Source organism: Bos javanicus, chromosome 18, assembly GCF_032452875.1.
Source record: "Bos javanicus breed banteng chromosome 18, ARS-OSU_banteng_1.0, whole genome shotgun sequence".
NCBI lineage: Eukaryota > Metazoa > Chordata > Mammalia > Artiodactyla > Bovidae > Bos > Bos javanicus.
In genome coordinates, this window is record NC_083885.1 from 44,065,076 (window position 1) to 44,090,092 (window position 25,017).

At 56.6% G+C, this 25,017-nt stretch overlaps 1 protein-coding gene across 2 annotated transcripts in view; it reads right to left on the reverse strand.

Annotated features, from left to right (window-relative positions):
* Positions 1–25,017, reverse strand: part of PEPD (peptidase D) — a 119,477-nt gene that overhangs the window by 91,040 nt on the left and 3,420 nt on the right. For both annotated transcript variants that reach the window (XM_061387914.1, XM_061387913.1), the window contains exons 2-6: positions 19,541–19,724; positions 17,564–17,691; positions 10,211–10,274; positions 4,742–4,789; positions 3,373–3,434 (exon numbers count right to left, since the gene is read on the reverse strand). In XM_061387914.1, coding sequence (XP_061243898.1) covers positions 3,373–3,434; positions 4,742–4,789; positions 10,211–10,274; positions 17,564–17,691; positions 19,541–19,724 — 486 coding nt within the window. The remainder of the gene's footprint in view (positions 1–3,372; positions 3,435–4,741; positions 4,790–10,210; positions 10,275–17,563; positions 17,692–19,540; positions 19,725–25,017) is intronic.

Consider the following 25,017-nt stretch of genomic DNA (forward strand, 5'->3'; position numbering starts at 1 on the left):
TTAAGAGCTCTCTACACGAGCATGTCATAATTATGTTAAAAAAAAAAAAAACAAAGCCCACCAGAGCCCATGAGGGTGGGGAGTGTCCCAGAAGCAGAGGGTAACCCCTTGATGAGTCCAGAGGCCCCAGGCCATGGGGAGATCCCAGCACACGTCTACCACCCCCAGCCCACCTCTGCCTCCCTGCTCCCAGTCCTCTGCCAAAGCCACCACTGTGATTTCTGGCACAAACCCTGCTGTGGGCCGAGGAGGCCTGGCCCTGACCTGGGAAGGCTGAGGGAGGCCTAAAGGCTCCCAGAATCAAACCCACAGCCCCACCCCCACCCCCACAAGGTGACAAGCCCGAGGCAGCCAACCCTGAGGAGCCACACCTGGAGACAAGGTCCCAGGCTGACCACTCGGCTAGACCAGGGCCAGGAGGGTGGGCATGGGTGGACAGGTGAGGCCATTGTTCTGCCACAAGCTCCCTCCTACCCCAAGTCAAGGAATCAAGGTGGCAGGGGGTGGCCCATTAGGACAAATTGAGAGGCCAGATCCTGAACTTCTGCCAGAGGTCAAATAAGGATCTAAGGTAGGAGGGTTTGCAGAGAAGTTCAAAATGGTTAAAAACAAAATTCCAGGAATGAGCCGCTTCATTAGGGCGGTGAGAAGTGACCGAAGATAGAAGCAGCTTAGTACTGGAAACTGGGACGACAGCAAGATTCATCTTGCTTAGGAAACAGGCTATTATTATCCCCGAAAACAGCTGGAGAGGCTCGCAGCAGGCAGGTGAACTCGGTCACTGAGCCCAGTGGCACTGGAGGACAAGGGCCCCTCCAGCCCGGCAACAGGGTCCAAGAGGTGGCGGGACTAGAGTGCTGGCAGTGGCTGGACTGCACCCAGACCCCAGGAAGATGAACGTGACTTTTCCACAGGGAAGGCACTGGCAGGGGACCCGAGGTCAGTGACCACGGCGTGCAGGGTGAGGGTACCCAAACGGAGCAACCCCGAGGGCAGAGCTACATGAGGGTGCCACAATGGGGTGTGGGGCCCAGAGGGAGTTATGAGGCGACAGGAGAGGGGTGAGCACTGTGGGTGGGCCTGGGGACCCCAAGACAGGGAGGGCTCTCACCTGCAGCCAAGTCAGAGAACTCTGCTGCCACGTGGGCATGGAAATGAATCCCCCCAGCGTGGGGGTGGCACTCAGCCCAGCAGTGAGGGGCCTGGGGAGCAGCCCGTAGCCAGCCTGTCTGGACTGGACCATGGGTTGGAGAGGGCCCACCTAGTGCCTGAGAGCGTGTGCAAAGATAAGGCAGGCCCTGGCTCTCCAAAAAGCGTCCCACAGTGGGGTGGGGTGTTGGCCAAGCACAGGCTCCTCTGGGCTCTTGGCAGGGACCGTGGGGACTCCGGGGGCAGCAGGGAACAGAGGCTGGGTCTACTCCATGGAGGGAGGGGTTGGTCCACAGCAGGAATCCTCCCAGGGGGAATGGGGAGGGGGCCTCAGCTTTCATTGCTCACTGACAGTGATGATGTCACTAGGGTCCCCTGCCTCTCCCCCTAGAAAACTTTAGGGAATAGCCAGGAGCCACTCCAGCCTTACCACCTGTGCCCAGGATGCTAAGGAGGCATTCTCCACAGCAGAGACCTTGGCTTGGGGGCTGGGCAAGCAAAGACCCCACAGCCGAGAAGTCCGACAGCTCACTGACATCAGGGAATCTTGTCATCGGAGATCGTGAAGTCCACTGGCCCACTACACAGCTGGGGAAACTGAGGCTTGTAGAGGCACTGGGGCATGATGGGGGTTTGCTCATGGGTAACTGTTTACTAAGCACTGGCTCCAAGCCAGGCTCTGGATGAGCGGGGTCTCATTTCATCACGTAGCAAGCCCTCCCTCCTCCCAGCTTGGGGCCCTCCCCACGAGGTGGCGACCCACGCTGAGACCAGAGGGACCAGCCCGCGGGACCAGAGACATTCCGTGGTGCTGGCAGAGGCAGGTGAACAGGGCACGGGAGCTCTGGCATCGGGCGGTGCTGGGGGACCAGGAGAGGCTTGGGACGGGAAGCAGCTGGCTGCACCCGCACTACCCTCTCAAGGGCCCGGGGAAGAGACGGCGGCTCCGTGGCCAGCATCTCAACGAGCTGGGCTAATCACCTGCTGGTGTGGGAGGAAGGCCGCTCTGGGGAACTCCCGAGAGGATGCGGAGATTCGTGCAATGAAAAGCAGCAAACCTGATACTCACTCCCCCGACCCCACCGCTCTTATCATTGGGGGAAGTGATACATATTTATGAGCTCATAATCCCTGCTAATCACCCGACATCAAACACATGCACAAACTCCCAAGGCTCGGGCTCATACATAGTTATAAGGCGCTTCCCCTGCCGCCGCCGCGGTCCACCAAAGGACGACAGGGGCCGCCCTGGTGCAGAGCACGGGAGGTGCGGGAGGGGCTGGGGCCAGAGGAACAGGCCAGCGAGCCGGCCACACTCGGCAGCCCCGAGCGGTAGGTGCTCTCCTCAAGCGCTCACTTGCTGCAGCCTGGGGCCCCGCAGATACCCCTGTGCCGGGGCCAGTCAGCAGCCAGCCCAGAGACACAAGGGTGGCTGGCTGGCCACATTCTTTGGGGGACAGGGCGTGAGGGTGGCAAAGCAGGCGAGATACTGTGCTCTCTGTGCCCAACATCTGCCCTCCTGTGTGTAGAGCCCTAAGGGGGGGGAGCAGGGCTCCAGGGCCCCGCCTGGGGCTACGCTGGGGAGTGAGGGCAGGAAAGGCAGGGGCCCCTACCCAGGACTGGGGAAGCAGGGGACACAGGAGAAACCTGTGGGCCGGACTGGGAGAGGTTCATCGGCCAGGAGTGAGGGGAGGGGGGCTGATAAGAATGAAGACCACAAGGTCAGAGCAGGTACCTGGAGGGAAAACAGCCGCCCACTGCGTGCACTCGGCCCCCTGAGTGTGCACAGCCCCCTGAGTGTACACAGCCCCCTGAGTGTGCCCAGCGGCCAGGGCTCCCTAAGCACTCGGTCGCTGGTGCTTTGATGATGGAGCTCCATGGGGAAGTAGCGTTGGTCCTTAAAGTCAAACTTGAACTGAATGTAAGCAAATTTTTTTCTAAGCATTTCCTCAAAAGTACCAAATTGAGTCCCTTTCTATAAACATCCTTCTGGTTTTTGGGTTTTCTTTTTAACTTTTTGGCCATGCTCTGCGGCATGTGGGATCTAGTTCCCTGATCAGGGATAGAACCCACGCCCTCTGCATAGGAAGTAGGGAGTCTTAACCAATGGACCGCCGAGGGAAGTCCCCTGCTTGTGTGCTTTGTGTCTAGTTTATATAAATGGACTGGGTCAGGCCTGCGGGGGAAGATGTGAGCTGATGTTCCCGGGGCCCCAGGACTCACTTGCTGATGCCCTCGAAGGAGGCCTCCCTGCAGATGCTGCCGCTGTCGGTGTTGACGCCACGCTGGGGAGAGAGACGGAGAGTGAGAGCATAGAACTGCCACACGGGGCCTTGTGGGACTGGGTAAGGACCGGGAGCCCCCACTCTGGCCCAGCCAACCCATCCCTTCCTGAAAGGCCAGGCCCCAGCAGAAGGGTAACCCCCCTTCTTAGCTGTAGCTTGAAAAGCAGAGGAAACCAAGGTCTCCTCAGTCCAAGCACTTTGCTGACCCTGGCTCAGGCTGCCTGGGACCACCACCGACCACAGGCCCCCGCCTCCAAGCCTGGCCCATCTCCCTTGCACATGTGTGTGCACACACGCTCCTCACGGACAGTGTCCCAAGAACACTGTCAAGTCTGACCCTGCCAGAGATGCCGGTGTGACCTGACCCGGAGATGCAGGGACTCTGCCACATTCCTCTCCTTTCCCTAACTGTAAGGAGACTCCAAGTAGAACTCAGACGGGGAAGGAGAGAAAACAAAAGACTCAGAGGAAAATGTGCTGTCCCCAGAGAGGCCGGGCCTTTTAAATCTCCCTTTAATTCTTCCTCAAGATCTTCAGGTGGATGTCTGATTGCGTCCCCCCAAATAAAACACACTGGACCCCCTGTGACCACAATCTTAACTTTTCTTCTCAGCCATCAAAACAGCAGGTGGAAAAAAAGAGACCATGTGAAGTGCTAACAAAAATAACCTAGAAAAAACTATTCCTGTAAAAATCAATTAACAAAGGAGAGAAGGGTCACTTTCTGTACACTCTTCATACTGGAAGCTCCCCAAGCTGAAGAAGCGTATGAAGGCAGGCTTCTTCTCGGAGCCTTTCACAGCCCCAGCATCCCCACCCCGCTGAGGGGCACTGTGCACCCCTGCCAGCCCCAGGCTGCTGCAGGTCCTCTGTCATTCAGCGCCCCAGGTCCAAAATCTGACGCCACACAGCCCAGCACCTTCATGGGCTGACGCAAAGCGTGTGTTTTCCCAAATTCTATCAACAATGAGGGAGACACAGGGTGGAAGCAAATTGATAAACAAACCCCGAGAGCTCAACCTGACCCAACTACATCCTCTAGTCGGGTTTTAACTCTTGGAATATGCACGGTGCCTCGTCCACAGTGGCCTCAGGACAGGACGCAGCCCAAGGCGACTGGAGAAGGGAGGGTGTGATCCTGGACACAATTAGTAATCCAGACTGAGGTGTCACTACTGATCACCAGTGATTGCTGCTCTCAGTTTTCCATCCCACCCCAAGGCCCTGACCTCTGCAGAGTCAACCGGCTCCCCAAAGCCCCTCTCCATAAACAGACTCTGCCTGGTCCTTGAACACCAGCCACTTACCAGAGTGAGGAGTACAGAGGGGCTCCGGGATGTCAGAACACTGGCGATCTGAAAGGTCAGAAAGAAAACATCCACTTTAGTGCCACCGCATGAAGCCTGATGGAGGTGATGTACCAGGGTTATTCAGGCCTGACAGCTCACGCTGATCAAGCACATCCTTCAAACAGGAAACTTACAGAGAATAAGGGACTTCAGAAAGCCACAGAGCTATCGGGGCAGAGAGGGATTCAAGCTTAAACCTGGCATGCTTCCCCATGTGCTGCCCAGCCTCCGGGATCCACATGGACCCCAGCTCCAAACAGCCAGACCCACCCGCCCGCCAAGGGCAGCACCTCTGTTCATCTGCCTGGTCCCTTGCAAAAGACCCATTCCAGCCAGCTCTTAGGCAATGGCCCCACCCGGCTCTGGTCCTCTGGGTGGACACCCGCCTCCCAGCCCCCATTCATCCCCTTGACCACATGGACTCAGCCACTCCCGACCCCACATCCTTGCTCTCCATCCCTCCCATGGCCCACTCAGGCCCTTGATTGCTGGCTGCTTCCTAACCAACCCCTTTGAACAAGCCCATCCCCATCCCTGCCACATAGGCTCATCCCTATCTCACCGCTGTGCCTGTGCCTGGGCTCTCACCACTGCCTGGCACACTTTTCCCCATCTCAGCTGCTTCCTCAATTTGTACTCAAGACTTGGGTCCCTGCCCTCTCCCAGGCAGGTTGGTTCACTCCCTCCTCTACTGCCCCCTAACAGCCCTCATTCCCCTGGCAACATGCCCATCACACTGCATCGGCCATGACATCCAAGGGTGCCTGCCACTCTGGTGAGACCACCTGCTTCCTCTCCTGGCTCCACCCCTCAGTCCACTCTGCATCTTGGCCATGGCAGCTCCCACTGTATTTGAGCCCCCTCCCCATGCTCCCACCCTAAACTCTGACACTCTGACACAGGGTGAGAGTTAGAGGGATTTGTTTGTTGTTTCAACTGCATTATGGAGCCATCACTGACATATTCTATGCTGCACATTATTTGAAGCTCATGTTTTGATAAGCTTTGACATATGTAATATATATGCTTTTTAATACTGAGAGGCTCCCAGAGAAAACCTGGAAGATACTGAAAACTATAAAAAAGATAAAATACACCTACAAAACCATCCCCTGAGACTTTTTACCTCTGCACATAAAAACAGATCTGTAATGACATTTGGATCATATGAAGTTACGTGCTTCGCTTATTTCCTGTCATTAAATATTCTTCAAGCATGCCATTTTTACCAGTCACTACTGAGGGGGATGGTAAACGTCCAGGGAGACCTTGATCATGGCCTGCGTCAGTCACTGCAGACTCATCTCATGTAACCTCCCGTGAAACTAGTGCTGCAAATTCAGGTTTCACCAGTGAAAAAGCTTCAGCGGGACTTCCTGGTGGCCCCAGAACCTGCCTTGAAATGCAGGGGATGTGGGCTCAATCCCTGGTCAGGAAACTAAGATCCCACATGCCGCAGAGCAACAAGCCCATGCGCCATAACTACTGGGCCTGCGTACTCCAGGGCCCTCGCACCACAATCAGAGGGTCCGTGCACCGCAGTGAACTCTGCATGACGCGGTGAGGATCCTGTGTGCTGCAACCAAGATCTGATGCAGCCAAATAAAGAAACACTGTGTGCACACATGCTCAGTTGCTCAGTAGACTCCGACTCTGTGACCCCATGGACTGTAGCCCGCCAGGCTCCTCTGGGATTTCCCAGGCAAGGATACTTGAGTGGGTTGCCATTTCCTTCTGCAGGGATCTTCCCGACCCCAGGATCAAACCCACATCTCTTTCCGCATCTCTTCCCACATCTTTTGCATTGACACGTGGATGCTTTACCACTGAGCCACCTGGGAAGCCCCAAAATAAACAGTAAAATAAAATAAAAACCTTAAGACTTCATCTGCCCAGGTTCACCAGTTAAAAGACAGCAGAGCACAGAGTTGCGCCATGTCCTAGTCTCTTAACAGAGCTGGCATAGTTTATTTACTCATTCCTCTGTGGGCACTTACATTATTCCTAATGATTATTATAAATCATGATGATGGACATCCCTGGTATAGAGTCTTTATTTCTTTAAAGTAAATTACCTTAAAAAAATGGCTTTCTTAAAAAAAATTGATTTAGGGTAACTGCTGTCTGACAAGCCCCACACTTTGTCAAGGTTTTGATGAGCCCCGGATGTGTACCAACCACCCTCCCACCGATGCTCCATCTCCCCAGGCCCTCCTTGTTTGCTCAGTAACTGCTCTGAGAATGACTGAAGCCCGGCCCCGGAGCTGCACGCACCACAGCACGCTGAGTCACTGACACTCCCCAGGCCCTCCTTGAGGAGGGGGCGGCTCATTAGAAGGAACCGGAGCCGTGCTTGTCGGCCCTGGGTGTGTTGTTACAGCGACTGAAGGGTCTACATTCATCAGCGTGGAGCGGGTCTGTCAATTGCTGCAGCAGAGCCAGAGTGCGAGCAGGCACTTGGGGATTGTAGGCGCTATTGTCCTTGGGAGAGGGGAGGATGACAAATGTGCTGGCTGCTGGTTTTCTTCTCAGCTACGACTCAGGATGTGCTGGTGGGGAATAATGGAGGAGAAGGAGCAGACGGATGGAGGAGGTCTGACGTGGCGGGCCAGGCGTCTGATGTCCTGGCAGGACAGCGTCTTTTATTGATCACAACCTCTTGAGTGGGCTCTGCTTACTTCTGCGGCTGCGAAACCTCCCCAAGCTGGGCAGTTGCATCCGCCCTTCCCTGCGGAGACCCATTATTGCTACACTCTCATCGGCACACCCTGATTCCACGCCTCTGAAATTAAGGTGACGGGAGGCAGCTATGCGTCACCAGCGGGAAATGCCACTCCACGTACAGGATGACACAGCTCCGGCCACACAGGGCCTCGTTTCCATGGAGCAGCGGTCACTGGAGACCCACCAGCTCTCACAAACCAGTGCTGTTAAACACCCCTGCCTTGCTTCATGCCACAGCACCTGTTTCCCAGGTAGCCTGGCCTCTCCGGCAGGTTGAGGTGGACAGCAAACACAGAATGCTTCAGAGCCCTGTGGACAAGGATCCGTCCCTGGGGACAGTCAGAGGCTTCCCTCTTGCACCCTCACACCCAAGGCTTCCACCAGGCCTGCTGGCCACTCTTCAAGGGTGACGATCCAGAAAAGGGAGCTGGATGATCCTTGACCAGTGCTGTCAAAACAAGCTCCTACTGTTCCAGGAAGCTGGGTTCACTGTGCAAAAAGCAAAGCTCTTCATGGCAGTCTGAAACAGGGCGCACGATGGTTTTTCAATGCAGCAATGCATTTAAAATTGTCAAATTGTTCCCAAAATTTAAATGTGGGGAATGACCACAAACAACATGGATGTGCACCTACTCATGAACAACTGGGGTATCTGGTAACCTGGGGCCAGTAGTCCCACAGAGCAATCGGGGGCACACCACTCCCGATGCCTTTACCCACTGAGGTGGGGAGATGGGAGGTATCGGCCATTGCCTTGGCTGTGGCTGCCACCAAGGTCTCTTGTATCTGAGTCAGTGACCTTGGCAACACCTGTCTGGTGCCACAAAAGAGGACACAAGACTTGCCCTCTGCCAGGCCAGCTCCCATCACCAGGGACACAGCCTCTGCACTGCACCTTGACGGCAATGCCTAGCCCCTCTCAAGGTTTTCCTAAGCCCCACCCTCTCAGGGGAGCCACCGTTCAGTCGACCTTCTCAACAATTAAACTCAGAATCACCTGTACGAGGAGGGAACTAGGCAGCCAGGTCTGCTACATCAGCCACCTGCATGTGGTATCGAGTGACACGGCCTGGGGTGGGGGCTTCCTGCCTTCTTGCAGAGGAGACAAGTGTCAGCGGCTTCCTGTCTATGATTTGTGCAGATGGCCAAGGCTGTCTGAGGGCTAGATCGAGCAGAGCCTCATAGAACCGGCCCAACACAAAGGGCTTCCTGTCACGGTCCGTGATGGAGCAGCCCCGGGCACCTCAAGTGCCTCCCAGCTCAGGCGTCTGTACTTTGGTTGGGCTCCAATTCAAGCCACAGAAAATCCAAAGCACTTGGGAGCCTTGTCAGCTCTACAGGCATGTCCAGCAGCACCCACTCACTTCTGACAGGGCACAGGCAGGGGTGGAGGGTGCACCTCTGGGGTCCACAGGCTCTGAGGTCACATCGAAGTCTAGTACTCCACACTGGTGGGGCTGTGGATGAAGCCCTTCACTGCTTGGAGCCTTGGCCTCCTCCTCTACTCAGGGTGAGACTCTGGCCCCCACAGCACAAGGCAGAGGGAGGAGGGAATCCGTGTGAGCTACTGAGGTTCCTGGAACCTGCAGGTGCTACCCCAAGGTGAAGCACCTGTCTCCCAGTCCCCAGGAGCCTTCGTTTCCAGTAAGATCCACAGCAATAACAGGCACAACAAAGCCGATGACACAGATGACGGGGGGGCCTGCAGAAAGCTCCCTGTTCTCAACTCCACTGACGCCTTCACTTAAGATTCTGCTTCCTAAACAGACTCAGAATGAGCTGGTCTGTGGGGCTGTAATCCTAGACCATCATTATAGGCTTTCCTGTCCTGACACTCGAGACCTCTTCTGTTTTACCTCATCTAGAGGCCAGTTCTGCTTCTCCCCAGAAATCACAGTGGAAGTGGAGCTGAGTTCACCCTCTTCCCGCCACTGCTCACCCCCTGGTCATAGAAGCAAAACCATCAGATAGTGGCTGGGAGGCTCTGAGTCGGTGGGCTGAGCCCCAGGGCCAGTCCCAGGCTGCCCACCTCCAGGTTTCACGCCCAAGAGACCCAGAAGGTCAAGGTCCCAAAGGGCAATAATGTTACAATGTGGTTTACAAAGGCAGGAGGGGCACACTCACCAAAGGAGAGGATCTAAGCATGGGCATCTCCCCCTGCTCTAACAGCAGTGCAAGTCAGGGGCAGCCCCTTCCGACTGCCTGGACTGGGGACAGACTCAGAGCCCCGGGAAGACAGCTGCATCCCTATCCTGGCCACACACTACTGGCCAAGCACAGTGGGAAAAGATTAAAGCTGCAGGGAGTTCCCTGGTGGCCTAGTGGTGAGGATTCCACGCTTTCACTGCCATGACCCGGGTTCCATCCTTAGTTGGGAAACTAAGATCCCGCAAACTGTGTGACACAGCCAATAAATAAATAAAAGTATAGCCAGGGGACCTCCAAGTCCACCCCACACCACAGGCCTCTCGCAGCCTGGGGCTTTTCTGACAGCAGCATCTGCAGCTGATGAGGGCCTGCGAGAGGGCCTCCTGACACATGAAGGCCCAGCCGAGCCTGAGAGATAGCCTCCTCCGAGCAGCTCAGCAGCCACCTCCCAGGTACCAGACGCTTCCGGCACTGCTAAGGGAGCTGGTGGCTGGACCATGCTGTCCCGCGATGTCAAGCCAGGCTGCGGCAGGGGGAGGGGCCGCCACTACTGACCTCGTCTGTGTATTGGACATCATCCACGGCGTACTTCTCCTTGAAGTGCTCCTTGGAGTGGATCCTCAAAAGAAGCACAAGGAAGGCCAGGGTCAGGGTTTGGCCCTGGCTGGGCCCCGGCTGCCTTCCCACCCCCAGTCTAGGGCCCATTCCTACCCTATCCAGCACTGGCACCAAGCCAGCCTGCCCAACACAGACTCGGGGAAGGGGGGCAAATGACAAGGGGCCACAGAGAGACCGCTGAACCCCGCCTGCCTCCCTCCACCTCTCCCAGCCGACCTCTGCTCTTCCTTTGAGTCTGTGACCCTCGCCGCTTGCAGCAAGTAGCTGAGGACGACCCTCCCTCTGCCCTCCAGGGAGAGTCCATGGGGCAGCCCGCCAGCACACCCTACTCTGGGGAGTGAAATAAGCCGCCTCCCAGGCCCCCACGGAGCCTCTTTAAAAGAAAGGTTAAAAATTAAAAATTAACATTTTAAAGAAGTCAATAACAGTATTACTCACTGTGATGAGAAACACTCAAGCTTCCTCATCGTCCCTAAAAAGTCAGCTGGTGAGGAGACAAAGGCCCAGAGCAGAGGCGGCTCAGTCGCCCCCGCCCACCTCACGGCCACGCGTGTGCTGACCGTGGTCACGGCTGTGCTGGGCAGGGCTGGCGGGCCCAGCAAGCACCACCCCACCCCCCAGCCTCTTGTGGGAAAATGAATCAATGTCACTGCTGGTGACACAGCTCACATCAGGAGCATCAGCCACCCAGGAGAAGGGTGTCCAAGCCAAGTCTAGTCTCACACACACACACTGCCCTGTGCCATCCCATGCCTGGGCACTGCATCAGCTCAGAGGGTTCATCCTTCTCCTGCCTGCGATGTGGGGTACTCTAGTCACCAAGTGTCAGATCCAAAGGAGGCCTCAGAGGAAGCAGCAGATGGCTTTTAGAGTGTGTTTCCTGGGCTCTCAAGGATGAGCAGACAGGCAGGGGGTGGTGCCAAGGACAGTGTGCCTGGGAGGATAAGGCACGGGGGATAAGGGAGAGAGGGCACTTGGAGACAACCACCTCTGAGAGCAAGCCCCACATACCTCCAAGGCACCAGCATCACTACCCAGAAAACAGACTTCCATCCCCTCTCTGAGTGGAAATTTTCCTTTCACCCAAACAGGCATCCCAGACCAGACTGTGGCCAGGAAACACAGAGCATGATCCAGAGACAGGTGGCCTTGGGGATTAGCAGAAGGGCACTCACAGCCCCAGGGGGTGAGCTGGGCTGGGGAGACAGTGGTCCCTGGCAATGGGCAGCTCAGTGTTCCAGAACCCTCTTTGCTTCACCTCCCTTCTGGCTTCTCTGACGTGGGCACTGGGTGTCAAGCTCCCATCATTAATTAAACTTGCACGATCCACTTGCATCAGCTTCTGTGGTTGAGACAGGACTCAAAGGTAAATGGCCAAAGTCTGGTGCCTCCGTTAGCACCGACCATAGCAGCTACATGGGGCAGGAACTGTTGACAAGCACCCCGCGTGGACACTGAAGGTCCTGGCTCCAAGGCTTACTGCCAAGAGCTCGCAGACCCTTTGCTACCATGGGGTGACACTCTCAGCACAGGCCAGCCACACACAGAAGCACAGGCCAGAAGGGCAAAGGGTAGGGACCTTGGTGTCATCACCATGTTCCTGCTGACTGCTGTGACTCCAGCCCCAGCTAAGGACAGACACTCAACATCCTCGGCGGGTCCCCAGTTCACCTGTGGGCCCCCATCACTCCATCTGCTCCAGCTGTGACAGGCATCAAAAGCAAACTCCCAAAAGAGTCAGGAAGAGCTAAGGGCCTGCTTCCGAGGCCGGCCTGGATGATCCGACAGAGGGGAGTCTCAGCCATTAGCCTGGACACCGAGCTTCTCATCTCACCTCCTGTCGGGGACCCTAACCCTCCCAGGTCTTCCAAGCCATCTTGCCAAGGGACACCTCAGGAACCGTGCTCCTGCTGGCCCTGCCCGGGTGCGGGGCTGGAGCAGGGAGGGAGGGGCGGGGGGTAGGCGGCTCTTGGCAATTAGGATTCAGCAGAAACCCAGGAGACTGGAAACCTGGGAACATTTCCATGTATTCAGCCTGAGGTCAAGGTCTTAACAGGGAGGAACCGGTGGAGGGGGTGGAGGAGGGAGTAAAGGAGAGAGAAGCACAAGGCAGCTGGGACCCCACGGGCGGCCCAGGGCTGTGTGCTTGCCTGTCCACCCCTCACCCACCAGCAATGGGCTACTCCACTTGCCACGGGAGCCAAGGAGCCACGAGGGGCCAGCCAGCCCACAGGAGAGCCAGACGCTGCTGCTCTGATGTCCAGGAGGAAGCGAGTTTGGAAGTCAGCCCCACCAAACGCCCTTTGCCCCCCTCAACAAGTCCAGAGTGCACACGGGCCTCAAGGACCCGAGTCACCCGACGAGCCACAGGCCTGGCTGTCAGCAGGAATAACCAACTGCATCTCCTCTGGCACTTAGCATGCCATTTCTTCCGCAAGGACAGGGATAGTTAAGTTTGAATAGTACTTAGTTTTCATGTTTTGGGGCCAATTCTAGTAAAAATCATTTAAATGGCACCGTAAGAGATAAGTGTGCCAGGCTACCATGTCAAGCCAGCCACCAGAGGGACTGACAGGAAAAGGACCGGCACGTCCACAGGAGCCCTGCAGGAGAGGTCCCTGGGCAACTCCATGCCCACTGAGCGCTGGGCTGGCTGCGGCCACACAGAGAGGTGCACGCTGCCCTGACTGCAGTCTGGAGCCCAGCAGGGCAGCTCTGGCCAGATCCCGTCGTATGGGAGATCCAAGTGGCAGCAACTGGATGCGAGAGACTGGGCCAGCAGGGAAGCCAACCCCACCCCAGAAACTCTCCCTTCAAAAGGAACGGGCGACCTGAATCTCCCACAACATTGTTAATCAGCTATACCTCAATGCAAAATATTTTTGGTAATAAAAAATTAATAATAAAAAAATTTTTTAAAAATTTACAAAAAAGGAAGGGGAAGCTCTGGCAGGAGAGAGGAGGCAGGGCCCCCCCTCAAAGGGGTTCACGTCTTCAGGAAGGAGCCAGTGTCCGCGGTCCCGGCCCATGCAGGCCTCCTCCACTGGAGCTGGGCCCAGCAGGCGACTCAGGGTCAGGGCGGGCGCGGTGAGTGCCAGCACGCTGTGTGGGGCCTCCCCTGAGAAGGAAGCTTTCAACTAACACCCATGGGCAGACATAGTGGGACCCTCTAGAAAATGAAATTTCCAAGCACAGGTCTAGCTGGCAAGCTGACCACCTGCACGTGGCTAATGAACCAGTAACAGGGCCGAATTACAGCCGTCAGCATCCACGTCCAGGGGCTGGAGCCTGCCTGCAGTCTTCTCCTGCTCACCGCCCAGAGCCCCGCCCCAGCTCCGGAATGAAGGGGGCAACCATGTCGGGGTTCTGTTAGCTTGAGAGAGAAGGGCAGGGCTCTCCATAGTGCGGGTCACTGATCCTGGGGGCAAGGTGGCACTTCTCAGAGAGGCTGGTGTCGGGAGCAGAGGTGATGGAGAGGAGCCTGGCTGAGTGTCCCGGCAAAACCCCTCACCAGGCCTCAGGCTGCCTGGGGTCAGGTTCCTCACAAACCGCCTGGGGTCAGAGCCAAAGGAATTCCCTTGGTCCTCCTCCTCTGGGAGGCCTGCACCCGTCATCACTACCCTGAAGGCAGGGGAGCCAGGACCAGGCCACCACACAGCCATCATCCTGTGACCCAGCTGTGTGTACAGGGTCGGGGACAGGGGCTGTGAAAACACCCCACACACGCACCACACCACACACGCCATAGCACACAGCACACACACGTCAGTTCCCACGTCAGGAAGTGCCATGTGCAGAGCCTCATGGCTCCCTCCTCCCTACAAACCCCAGGCCAGCCACACTCTCTCACGTTCAAGCCAGAGGTCTCAGCCAGGGGTGGGAGCAGAACACAGCCAGGCTGCTGAGGTCCTAGAAGGGGTCCCCCAACCTGGCCCAGAGTCGCTCACCCTCCATCCGTGCTGAAGCTTCCCCAGGGTGCCAATTTCCCACCTGCTCAGAGGACCCCAGATAGCCCGGGGGCCAAAACTGCCATCAGCTGAGCTGGATTCTGACGGAAATGAAAGGAAACACTCTCACATCAAAAAAACCCCCAGACTTGTACAAGCAAAAATGCCAAATAAAAACAAAATAGAAGCTACTGCATTCCCGTCCCCACAACGGCCCGGGGTGAGGAACAGCCTGAGCCCCCAGCTCCCACGGGCCCCTCACATCTGAAGCCTTGATGACAGGACAGGCTGTTTACACAGGAAGCGGCAAATGTGAAGACGGGGGTGCTGTTTCCCTGGGCGACTTCGGATTGCAGTATCTGCCAACAGGGTTTTCAAAAGCCATCAGAGAGAGACTCAGAAGGAAGCTGAGGAGCTGAAGGTCAAATGTTCAGGCTGGTGGGTTTTGATCGAAAAGGCCAGGTAATCCCGCCAGCCTCGCTCCCGCCCTATTGATCAGGAGTGTCAGATCAGCTCTTCACATCAGACTAGGCCGCTCCCCACTCCAGCCCCAGACAGCCCACCCCTTCCACTGCCCTGTTCCCGACATGCCGCCTTCTCTCCCGAAGGCTTGGGACACGCGGACTAGTAGAAGGTCACACCAGAGCAGAGAGAGGGGAAGGCTGGATGGGGTAGGCACGGAGGGGAGCCAGGTCTGCCAGAGACAAGGGGTTAGCTCTCTGCTGCGGAGCCAGAATGCCCCTGGGGACCGGCCTGCTCCATCTGGCCTGCCCAGACCACCTAAAGCCTTTCCAACAGGGAGATGCACCCTGCAGACCCATCTGTACCCTCCAAAATCCGTACCACACAGTCAGTTGCCCTGGCAAAGCAGGGACAGATTAGAGAAGAACTTTTAACAGCAGTTCTGAAACACAGCCATGGTCAAAGTGCAGAAGATCATCCCTGTATTACTGAAGACTATGCTCTAGAACAGGCAACCGCTAACGGCTGCTCCCTGACCAGTAAGGTCTGGAGTTTTAAACCCTCATATTAGGACGTCCCTGGTGGTCCAGTGGTTAAGACTCGGCACTTTCACTTCAGGGGACAAGGGTTAGATCCCTAGTCAGGGAACTAGATCCCACATGTCATGCCAAGTGGCCAAAACAAAACCCCCCAAATGCCATTTGGCTGTGGGGAGGCAGGGTGGGACCTGCTCAGCTGTTTGGAGGATCCCCAGGGAAGAAGCCACACCCTGGAGGATGTCCACTCCACCCCGTGGACAGGCACTCCCTGACTTCTGGCAAGAGTCAGCCCTGTGTAAGCAGCATCAGTGGTCAGAAGTGGTGACACCCTCAGAGCCCTGCCACGCCTCCTGATGGAAACTCACTACTGTCCACACCCACGTCTCATGGGGCTGCATCTCTGACACTATGGGCGTCTCAGCACACCTGGGGCCAGGAGGCAGGGCCATGGGGAGGCTGAGAGGGTGGGCAGGCCAAGGCTACGGGGGCCGCCCAGGCACAGGGGCCCTGGACATGCCACTGGCAGGAAGGGCTGAGGCTACAGCTCTGTGATCACCTCAGGGTGCAGGGAGGGCTCTGGGAGAATCTTCTCACCCAGACTAGATCTAAACTCTTACCAGGAAACTCCTGCAGTCACCAGGGCTTTGTGACAAGCCACCCTGACCCACAGGGGAGTAAAAAACCATGTATCGTGCTCACAGACCCTGACGGTCAGGGCTCGGGACAGACTTTCCAGAGGGCTGAGGCTCCAGCAGGTGGTGCTGGCTGGCAGCCAGGCTCTGGGCCCTCCACACAGGTAAGTCTGGGTTCCTCACCACATGGCAGCTGGGCTCGAGGAGCAAGAGCCTGGTGGAAACTACAGCATAATTTACAGTCTAGCCTCAGAAGTCACAGGCTTCCCTGGTGGCTCAGATGGTAAAGAATCCGCCTGCCACGCAGAAGACCTGGGTTCAATTCCTGGGTTGGGTAGATCCCCTGGAGAAGGGAATGGCTACCCACTCCAGTACTCTCGCCTGGGAAATCCCATGGACAGAGGAGTCTGGAGGGCTACAGTCCATGGGGTCACAAAAGTCAGATACAACTGAGCGACTAACACTTACTTCACTCAGAAGTCACACAGTGACCCAGGCACGTTTATGCATTGAGGCTGTGACCCAGGTCCTGACCGAGTCAGGCAGGAGGGACACGATTCCAACTCTCCATAGGGAATGGCCATAAATACTGTGGACATTACCAGCTGCCTGTCCCCAGCACCCTTGCTGCCTCACTCCAGTGTCACGGCACAGTGACCGTCCCACAGTGTAACCATGCACAGTGACTAATGGACTAAAGCCCTCGTGATGCCTCGTGAGTGGCATCATGGCTGTTCCACAGATAAGGCATTGGAGGCTCCGACAGTGGTCAGACCTGCTTCCCGGAGAAGCCCACTGAGGTTGGGGGGCCCTACCCTGGCCCTCTGCACAGATGCCTTGTCACTCAAACCAGCCACAGACCCGCCAGCCTACCTGGCAATGAGCGTTGGGACCACGAGGCAGCCAAGGCTGCAATTTGTACATTAGCCCAGAATAAGCACTCTCCTGGCAGAAATGACATGCTAGAAGGTGGAGAGCATCTAGCGGAATCCTCTGATCGCCTCAAGCATACGCAGTTAAGTACAGCCTCCGCCTCAGCACCTTGGAGCCGGCAGGAATGGCTCCTGGGAGCAGTGGATGTGGCCAAGGGTCCTGACGCTGGCAGACACCCCAGATGATGAGTGTGGCAGCCTCTCAGCCTCACCCAGGCCTCTGGCCCCAAGCTTGTCACACAGCATAGCCCCAGAGCATGACCCTGTCTCCCAGCTGAGCCACCGGAGCCAGGGCCTACCTACATCCTCAGCCCCTCATGGCTTAGCCCAGAGGCCGGCGCATGGGAGGCACGCCGTGACAGCATGCAATCCGTAACAGGCCTCAGAGAAGGACCCCAGGCTGTCCTCCCTGACCAGAGCCAACCCCAGCACACCAGGGTGGGGCCACCTCCCATGGACGCTACACAGGAGTGAAGGTCTCCCCTACCCAGAGCCAAGGCCTCAGGCATCTCAACACAGCTGGGAATCCGGAATTTCAGTATTAACAAACAGCACCTCCAAACAAACGTGAAGACAGTCTGCAGCTCCGGCTCTGACGCTCCTTCCCATCCAAGGGCACAGGGCTCGGCCCAGAGCAGACTGTCAGTACACTTGCCCACTAACCCTTGCCCCTTGCTAACCCTCCCCCGCTGCCACTCACAGGCCAGGCCCTGCCCCCGCCCCCAGCCAGCCAGCCAGTGGTCAGCCGGCACGGTCGCAGCCCCAGACTGCTCCTTACTTTCCCATCCAGGTGGCATGGCTGGGAGGAAGCCTGGGCACGAACAGAGTCGACGTCCCGGTGTCCACGTTGATCACGCCGTAGCAGCCCGGCTCGGTGACACCAAATGCCCAGTGAAAGAAGGACTCCTGTGGGAACAAGGACGCAGGTCACCCAGTCGGCAGGATGGAAACTTAAAGCACAAGGAGAGAGGTGGAGAGTCTGAGCGCCCTCCTTCCCACACCCCAGAGAGTCGGCTCGGGCTCACCGGCTCTTAAAGTCTGACCCCAGGCTCACACCGCCCTGCATCTCAGCACTGTGCCCCCTCCAACCAACTGCCATCTTCTCCTTCCTTCTGGCTGGCTGCTCGGACCCTGCTTCATGCCCGTGTCCCAGCCCCACCCGCCACCCCCACCTCCCCAGCCACATCCCTCAGATCCCAGATGGGACAGGTTAAGACACGGGTGCCCATGAGCATCACAGATCTGGCAACGCCCTACCCGCATCCCCCCGTCCCTCCCCACCTCTCTGCCACCCCCACTGCCTGCAGGCAGGCAAGGTGCCACCTTAAGACGCCCAGGCCAGGCATCTGCTCAGAAGTAGATTTCTCCATTTAAGACTTCTTCCTTCCTTCTCCCGCCCCCGGGGCAGCTGATGACTTCAGTGTTTAGCATTAAACACGGAGCTAAAATATCGTTGTAAAGGTATGAAGTGGAGGAGGCGCCCTTCTAAAATTAATCTTGCATAAAACATCAGTAAGGGAGCCAACAGCTGAATTTAGGAGATTGGTTTTTAAACCACAGACTATGGAAACCTCAAGAAGCATCAGGACGAGGCAGAGAAAACTTATTTAGACCTCCACGTCTCCAGCAACCCGGGGACGACAGGAACGAAGAGGCAGAGGGAAGCCCTCCAATAGGAGACACTTTCTTTCCGTGGAAGATGCTGCGTGCACCATGGCTCGCAGCAGTGGATATAGGCCTGTGCCCCACAGGGTGGACACTGTCCAGCTGCAGAGGCCATGCCTTGCTGCCCGTGATCCATGCTCAGCTCCCTTCCCATTCCTCTGCCTGCTCCCTGACCTGGATGTTCGACAGCCATGTCCTCTAGGCCTTGCCTGGCCCCAGGGAGTTCCCAGTGTGTCAGACCCCTGCTCTGGGAGACTTGGAGCTGGCAGATGGGTTCTAATTAATCCCAGCTCCCGCTCTGAGTCTGTTTCCTCATCTGTAAAGTGGGGCCAGCCTAGGGCCCCCTAGGTGAGCCTCTGATGACTGTCCTTGTTCCTGTCCCTGGGAACTGAGTGATGCCAGAGGCCATCACGTCCAGGCTGGCTTTCTACAGCTTGGCCACCCGCCGCCATCCCCCAGGGCTCTAGAACCTTGCGGAGCCCCTGGATCACTTCCCAGGGGAGGAAACCAAACCCAAGAGGTCAGCACTGGCGAAGCTGGGATGAATGCCGGGGCGCTGGACTCCTGCTCAGACCCTGTTCCCATGCCTCCTCCTCCCAGGACCTCTGCAGCGCCAGTCCATTCTCCTTGCTGTGGCACAATCTGGTCGCAGGAACTCGGCCCTCCCCATCAGCACCTCTCCTGGCCCAGGGAAGGCTGCCCAGCCCACTCTCTGGGTCTAGTCCTGTGGATACCATTCCCCCACCTAGAACACCCATCCCCAGCTCCACCCATCAGAATGCATGCTGGCCTTCAGGATCCACACCCAATACTGCCTCCTCCAGGAAGCCTTGCCTGCTTGCTCCCCAGGAACATCATCCCTCTGTACTCTGATCTGAGAGAGCTGAGGCTAATTGGTGACAGCTCTGCCCTCCGGAGTGGGGCCCCCCTGGGGACCTCAGCCTTGGCCTGCCTTCAGAGAACCTCCTCCAGGTCCCTCAGGAGCGCAGAGTTGCCCAGACCCACTGGGCCTGATGCTGTAAGAGGGCAGACGGCCCACAGGAGGCCCAGTGCACACCCAGAGAGGCGGGAAGCTGCCGGGAGGGCTCACCTGGCGGAAGAGCACGCCGGTGTCGGTGCAGTAGCGCTGCGTCTCCTCGCCACCCTGCAGCACCACCGCGGAGCCCGCCTGCACTGCCGTGTTCTTCCGCAGCCGCTCACACAGGCGCTGCCTGTTCAGTGCGAAGAGTGCCAGCGGCACCTTCAGGGTTTCGTTCCCCAGCCAAAATGAGGGTCTGCAAAGACACGAGCAGGCTTCTATTAGCAGCGCCAGGCACGTGTCCTATGCACAGTCTGGGGCGGCTGCAGGGCCCAGCCTGGCACCAGACCCCCACTAGTACGTGGCAAGCTGATCCAAGCTCGATCTGCGTGTGACCCGGGAACAGCTCCTTGTGGGGCTGCTGGTGGACCACAGGGGCTGTCAGCCACACCCTTCCCTCCTGGCCCTGAGCGTCAGACAAGTGGGATGAGGGGCAGCTGGGTCTGTTTAACCAGTAGACAGATGAGCCCATGGTTGGAAACTCTATAACGGTGCCCAGACACATCCCCTACCCTCCAGTTCCTGCCCTCAAGGAGCTTCTCATCCATGTGAGATTTGGCCCAGACAACACTGGATCCCTGCCCACATGTCTGCAGGCTGCATCTTCTCTGTAGGTCACAGACCCGGCAGCCCAGGCTGTTCCTCACCTGAGCTGGGACACCTTCCTGTCCTCAACACACACACACACCACACACACGGCACTCAGCACAAGACACACACACACACACACACACACACACACACACACACACGGCACTCAGCACCAGGCACTGAGCGAGCCAGGCCTGTATGTGCCAAATGACTGAGGGGGAACCATGACAAGATGGACTTGGAAGTTGCGGCCTTTGGGCTGAGGTTTCCCCTCCACCTGGGCACGGCCTGTGCTACCCCTCATGTTTCTCCCCACCCCCCCAATCCCCTGAGTTGCTCCAGCATCAATTTTCCCCTCTGGGGACCATTCTCAGCATTCAGATGTACAGGAACCTCACCCATCTTTAAAATAAATAAGTTAAAAATACACCCCTTGACCCCTACACCCACCAGCATCTACTTCTCTCTCTGTGCAATAAAATCCTCTCAAGAGTCACCCAGCCGTTCCCCATGTCCTGGCTGCCCCAGCGCACTTAGAAACCCGTGCAGACTTCTTCCCAGCCACAAGGTGCTGAGGCGGGTCCCACAGGCATCATACTCTTCCCTAAAGCCCAAGAACACTCCCACCTGGGACCTTCCTGTTCCCCGTAAGGAACACCCTCTCCCAGTGCCGACCAGGTTCATGTTCTCACTTCATCCAGGCCTCTGCAGAAAAACCCCCTCTTCCCCGAAGCTTTTCCAACAACCCCACCCAAACCTATCCTCTTCCCACCTCTCTAGAGCACGCATCACTGACTAATAGTTTACTTGCTTGTTGTCTCCCCAGGTAAAATGTAAGCTCCGTGAGGGTGGGGACCGCCTCCTTCCAGGCCCCTAAAACAGTGCTGCATGCATGCTAAGTCACTTCAGTTGTGTCCAACTCTTTGCAACCCTGTGGACCGTAGCCCACCAAGCTCCTCTGTCCATGGGATTCTCCAGGCAAGAATACTGGAGTAGGGTTGCCATGCCCTCCTCCAGGGGATCTTCCACACCCAGGGATCAAGCCCAGGTCTGTTACATCTCCTGCACTGGCAGGTGGGTTCTTTATCACTGGCGTCACCTGCGAAGCCCAAAACAGCACTGTATGAATGACTAAATGGAGGAAGGGTAGTCCCAGTGCGTGGGCTGGTGGCCAGCAAGGTCGGGGCCAGGGGGCAGGAGTTAGGCAGGGGCGTGTGACCTGTTCGGGGGGAGGCCCTGCAGGCTCTCTGGCCAGCGGAGGTCCAGGAGGGCAGGGACAGCCCAGAGAGAGGGGGCGCTGCCTGGGGCTGCAGTGAGAGACGGTGCTCACGGGTGAGGTCTGCCTCCATCCACTAGAACAGAAACCCCACGAGCCCAGAGAGCTGGGTCTGCTCTCGTCCGTGCCGCTCCACATCAAGCTGTGCTGGGCATGTGGCAAGTGCTCAATAAAGATTTGCTGAGTGAGCAACTGTCACAGCGTGGGGCCACCCACACAGCTGTGCAAAGCTGCCACATCAGCCCCAGAGGGGAAGGAAGCCCCACCCTTGGACCAGCCTGTCCAGGAAGGGTAGGGAGGTCCTGCCCACCCCAACATGCTGACGGGACTAGAGCCTGAGGGTGGACACAAGGGGCCAGGGCTTCCTCTCAGCCAGGCCACTTGCCTGCCATGCTCAGCACCAGGATGAAAGGAAGGGGTGACGGCTCACAAACAGGCCAGCATCCCAGCTGGCCATGCCGTCAGGAACTGAAAGTGCAGCCACCAGCACCCCTGCACAGAGTCCCTGTGTTCCCCAATTCTTTCCCCTCACTCAGCAAAGCCAGGGTGGGCTCAGGAAAGAGCCTCGTCTTTTTGGACTCCTGACAGCACAGAAGGGGCAGCACCGCTGCAGAGGCCCCAGCCAAAGCTGCCTAGACCCATGCAGCCTCAACAGCACCAGAGCCTAAAAATGCCCAGCCTCGGCCCCCAGCCTGCAGAGCCCACCCACCTAAGCTCCCTCTGCCCACCCCCCGTCACCTCCCTCCTTAAACACACCAGGTACCAGTTCCTGGGGTGGCTCAGTGGTAAAGAATCCGCCTGTGATACAGAAGATGTGAGCTCGATCCCTGGGTTGGGAAGCTCCCCTGGAGAAGGAAAATGGCAACCCACTCCAGTATTCTTGCCTGGAAAATCCCAAGGATGGAATAGCCTGGTGGGCTGCAGTCCATGGGGTCACAAAAGAGTCAGACATGACTTAGCAACGAAACAACAAAACCAGCTGACACTGCATCCCTGGATCCCTGGAAGGCTCTCAGAATGGCTAGGCGTCATCTGATCTGGGCTTCCTTGGTGGCTCAAACGGTAAAGAATCCGCCCACAATGCGGGAGATCTGGGTTTGATCCCTGGGTTGGGAAGATCCCCCTGGAGAATGGAACGGCTACCCACTCCAGTATTCTGGCCTGGAGAATTCCATGGACGGAGGAGCCTGGAAGGCTACAGTCTGTGGGGTCGAAAAGAGTTGGATGCAACTGAACGACTTTCACTTCATCTTATCCAGAACTTTCTGAGAGACCTAAACTCCTCAGGGCACCTGGACAGGAGTTTTCTGGCCCAAGGGCTGAGCAGTCCAGGTCAAGACAGGAAACTCGACAAGCTACCCTCCCTGGGAGCATGAGCTGCTGCTGCAAAGGAAATCGACAATACTACCTAATCCTGCATGGGCTCAGCCAGAACAGAGAAGGGCAGCCTGGCCAGAGCCCCCAGGCAGGCCAACGGCTGCAGTCATTTATTACTGCAGGGCACCCCAGAATCCAGGGGTATAGAGACATGCCCTTTGATTTCTCATGGCATAAACCAACCCGCAGAGAGAATGTTGGGCTCAGAGCCATCACAGGTGGCTTCTCCCTGCAAGTTCAGCAAAAGCAGCACTAATAAAACATCCCCACCTGGTTTCTGCTGGAGCTTTTGCTAACTGGCATCTGGAATTTAAAAGGCAAAAGCCAGGTCATCTCCAAGTCCAAGTGTAAATAAGGCACATTTTACTGCAGGCAGCCAAGGGCAGGGGCAACGCCCCGGGGAGATAGTAGGGGCTGGCAGATAAAGACTCCAGGGTATCACAGAGACCCACAGAACAAGCTCTAGCCCTCATGGGCCAGCCCACCCCGTCAACAGCCAGAGCCCAGGAAACAGCCAGTGACCTGCCCCCATGGAAGGTGTGACACTGATGCCCAGGAAAACCTCTCCTGTCCCCCAATTCAGTACCGAGCCACCTCTCCTTTCCCTCTATGGCTACCTGCTGGGTTCTCACCCAAGGGATTAATGCACAGAGTTTAGGGACTCCACTTACTTGAATGGGAAAAAAAAAAAGTTATATCTTTATTTTCTCTAATCTCTCTTTCAAATTAACATTTTCTTCAGTTATTAACATAAGCAAAAGCCACAACAGTATCAGCAGTGCAAGAATCTATCAACAGAAATCAGAAGTATTTTCATGTCACCTTATTGATGTCACCATATCTCAAGATTACCACTTTTACTCATCACTACTTCAACATTAAGATTAGACCTGCTGCTTTTACTATTTAAGGTGTTGATAAAGAAGCATATATTACTATACCACAAATTTGTTTCCTAACATCTTAGTAACTGTGTTCCTATATAATTGGTTCTCCTTGTGAAGTGAAGTGAATTTGCTCAGTCGTGCCCGACTCTTTGCGACCCCATGGACAGTAGCCTGCACCAAGCTCCTCCATCCACGGGATTTTCAAGGCAAGAGTACTGAGTGGGTTGCCATTTCCTTCTCCCGGAAATCTTCCCAACCCAGGGATCGAACCCAGGTCTCTCGCATTGTAGACAGACGCTTTACCGTCTGAGCCACCAGGGAAGTCCTCCTCTGTAGTTTATTTCATCATGTTGCTGTTGTTGTTTAGTCGCTCAGTCGTGTCCGACTCTTTGCAACCCCATGGACGACAGCATGCCAGGCTCCTATGTCCATGGGATTTCCCAGGCAAGAATACTGGAGTAGATTGCCATTTCCTTCTCCAGGAGACCTTCCCAACCCAGGGATTGAACCTGCATCTTCTGCATTGGCAGGCGGATTCTTTATCACTGAGCCACCTGGGAATCATGCTGGGAGGGATAAAAAGGTCTCATGGATGCCCATGGGTCCATAGCATGGATAAGAACAACATCCTTGCCCTGTGATGTGACACCACTTCTGAATGGGGCCATGCTGCTAAGCTCCCAGCAAGAGAGGCCAGCCAAGGACCAGCCTAATTCCTCAGCCACAGCCTCCAGCTCAGGCCAGGCACTGAACCCTCTGGCTGACTGACAGCAAGGCTGGCCATCTCACCCTGGCTGAAGGGGCCTCCCAGCAGCTGGCCGGCATCTCCCACCCTGCCTACCCTTCTCCTGAGGAGGGTCAGCAGGACTAAGCACACCCAGGGACCTGTGTGGAGGCAGACCAGGCCTCAGACAGGGCCTTGGAGAGCAAAGGGGCCCTCATTGGCCAGTCTGCCTCCCACAGACCCACCCCTCACCCCAGCCCCCAAGGTCAGCCCATTGTCTCTTCTCCAAGAGCACAAGGTTCATATCAGGGTGGAGACAGGCTCTGATTCAGAATCTAACTCCTCCAGATACTTGCTCTCCAGAAATGCTGACTCCAGTGTGACCTATGAACCCACAGGGACATATCCAGGACAGCTCACCTGCTGCTCCTCGCTGGGCAAAAGCCTTCTGGGCAGCAGCCCTCCACCCCCAGTGTCACTCACAGAGCTAAAGATATTCCTTCATCCTGTTCAGAGTTCTGTCCCCACTCCCGCCCACAGCTCCCTTCCTCAATTTCTGAGGGCTCCATGGAACGCAGGATGGCATGCTGGACCAATATAGAGAAATCATTAGGTACCATGTCACCCAGAACCA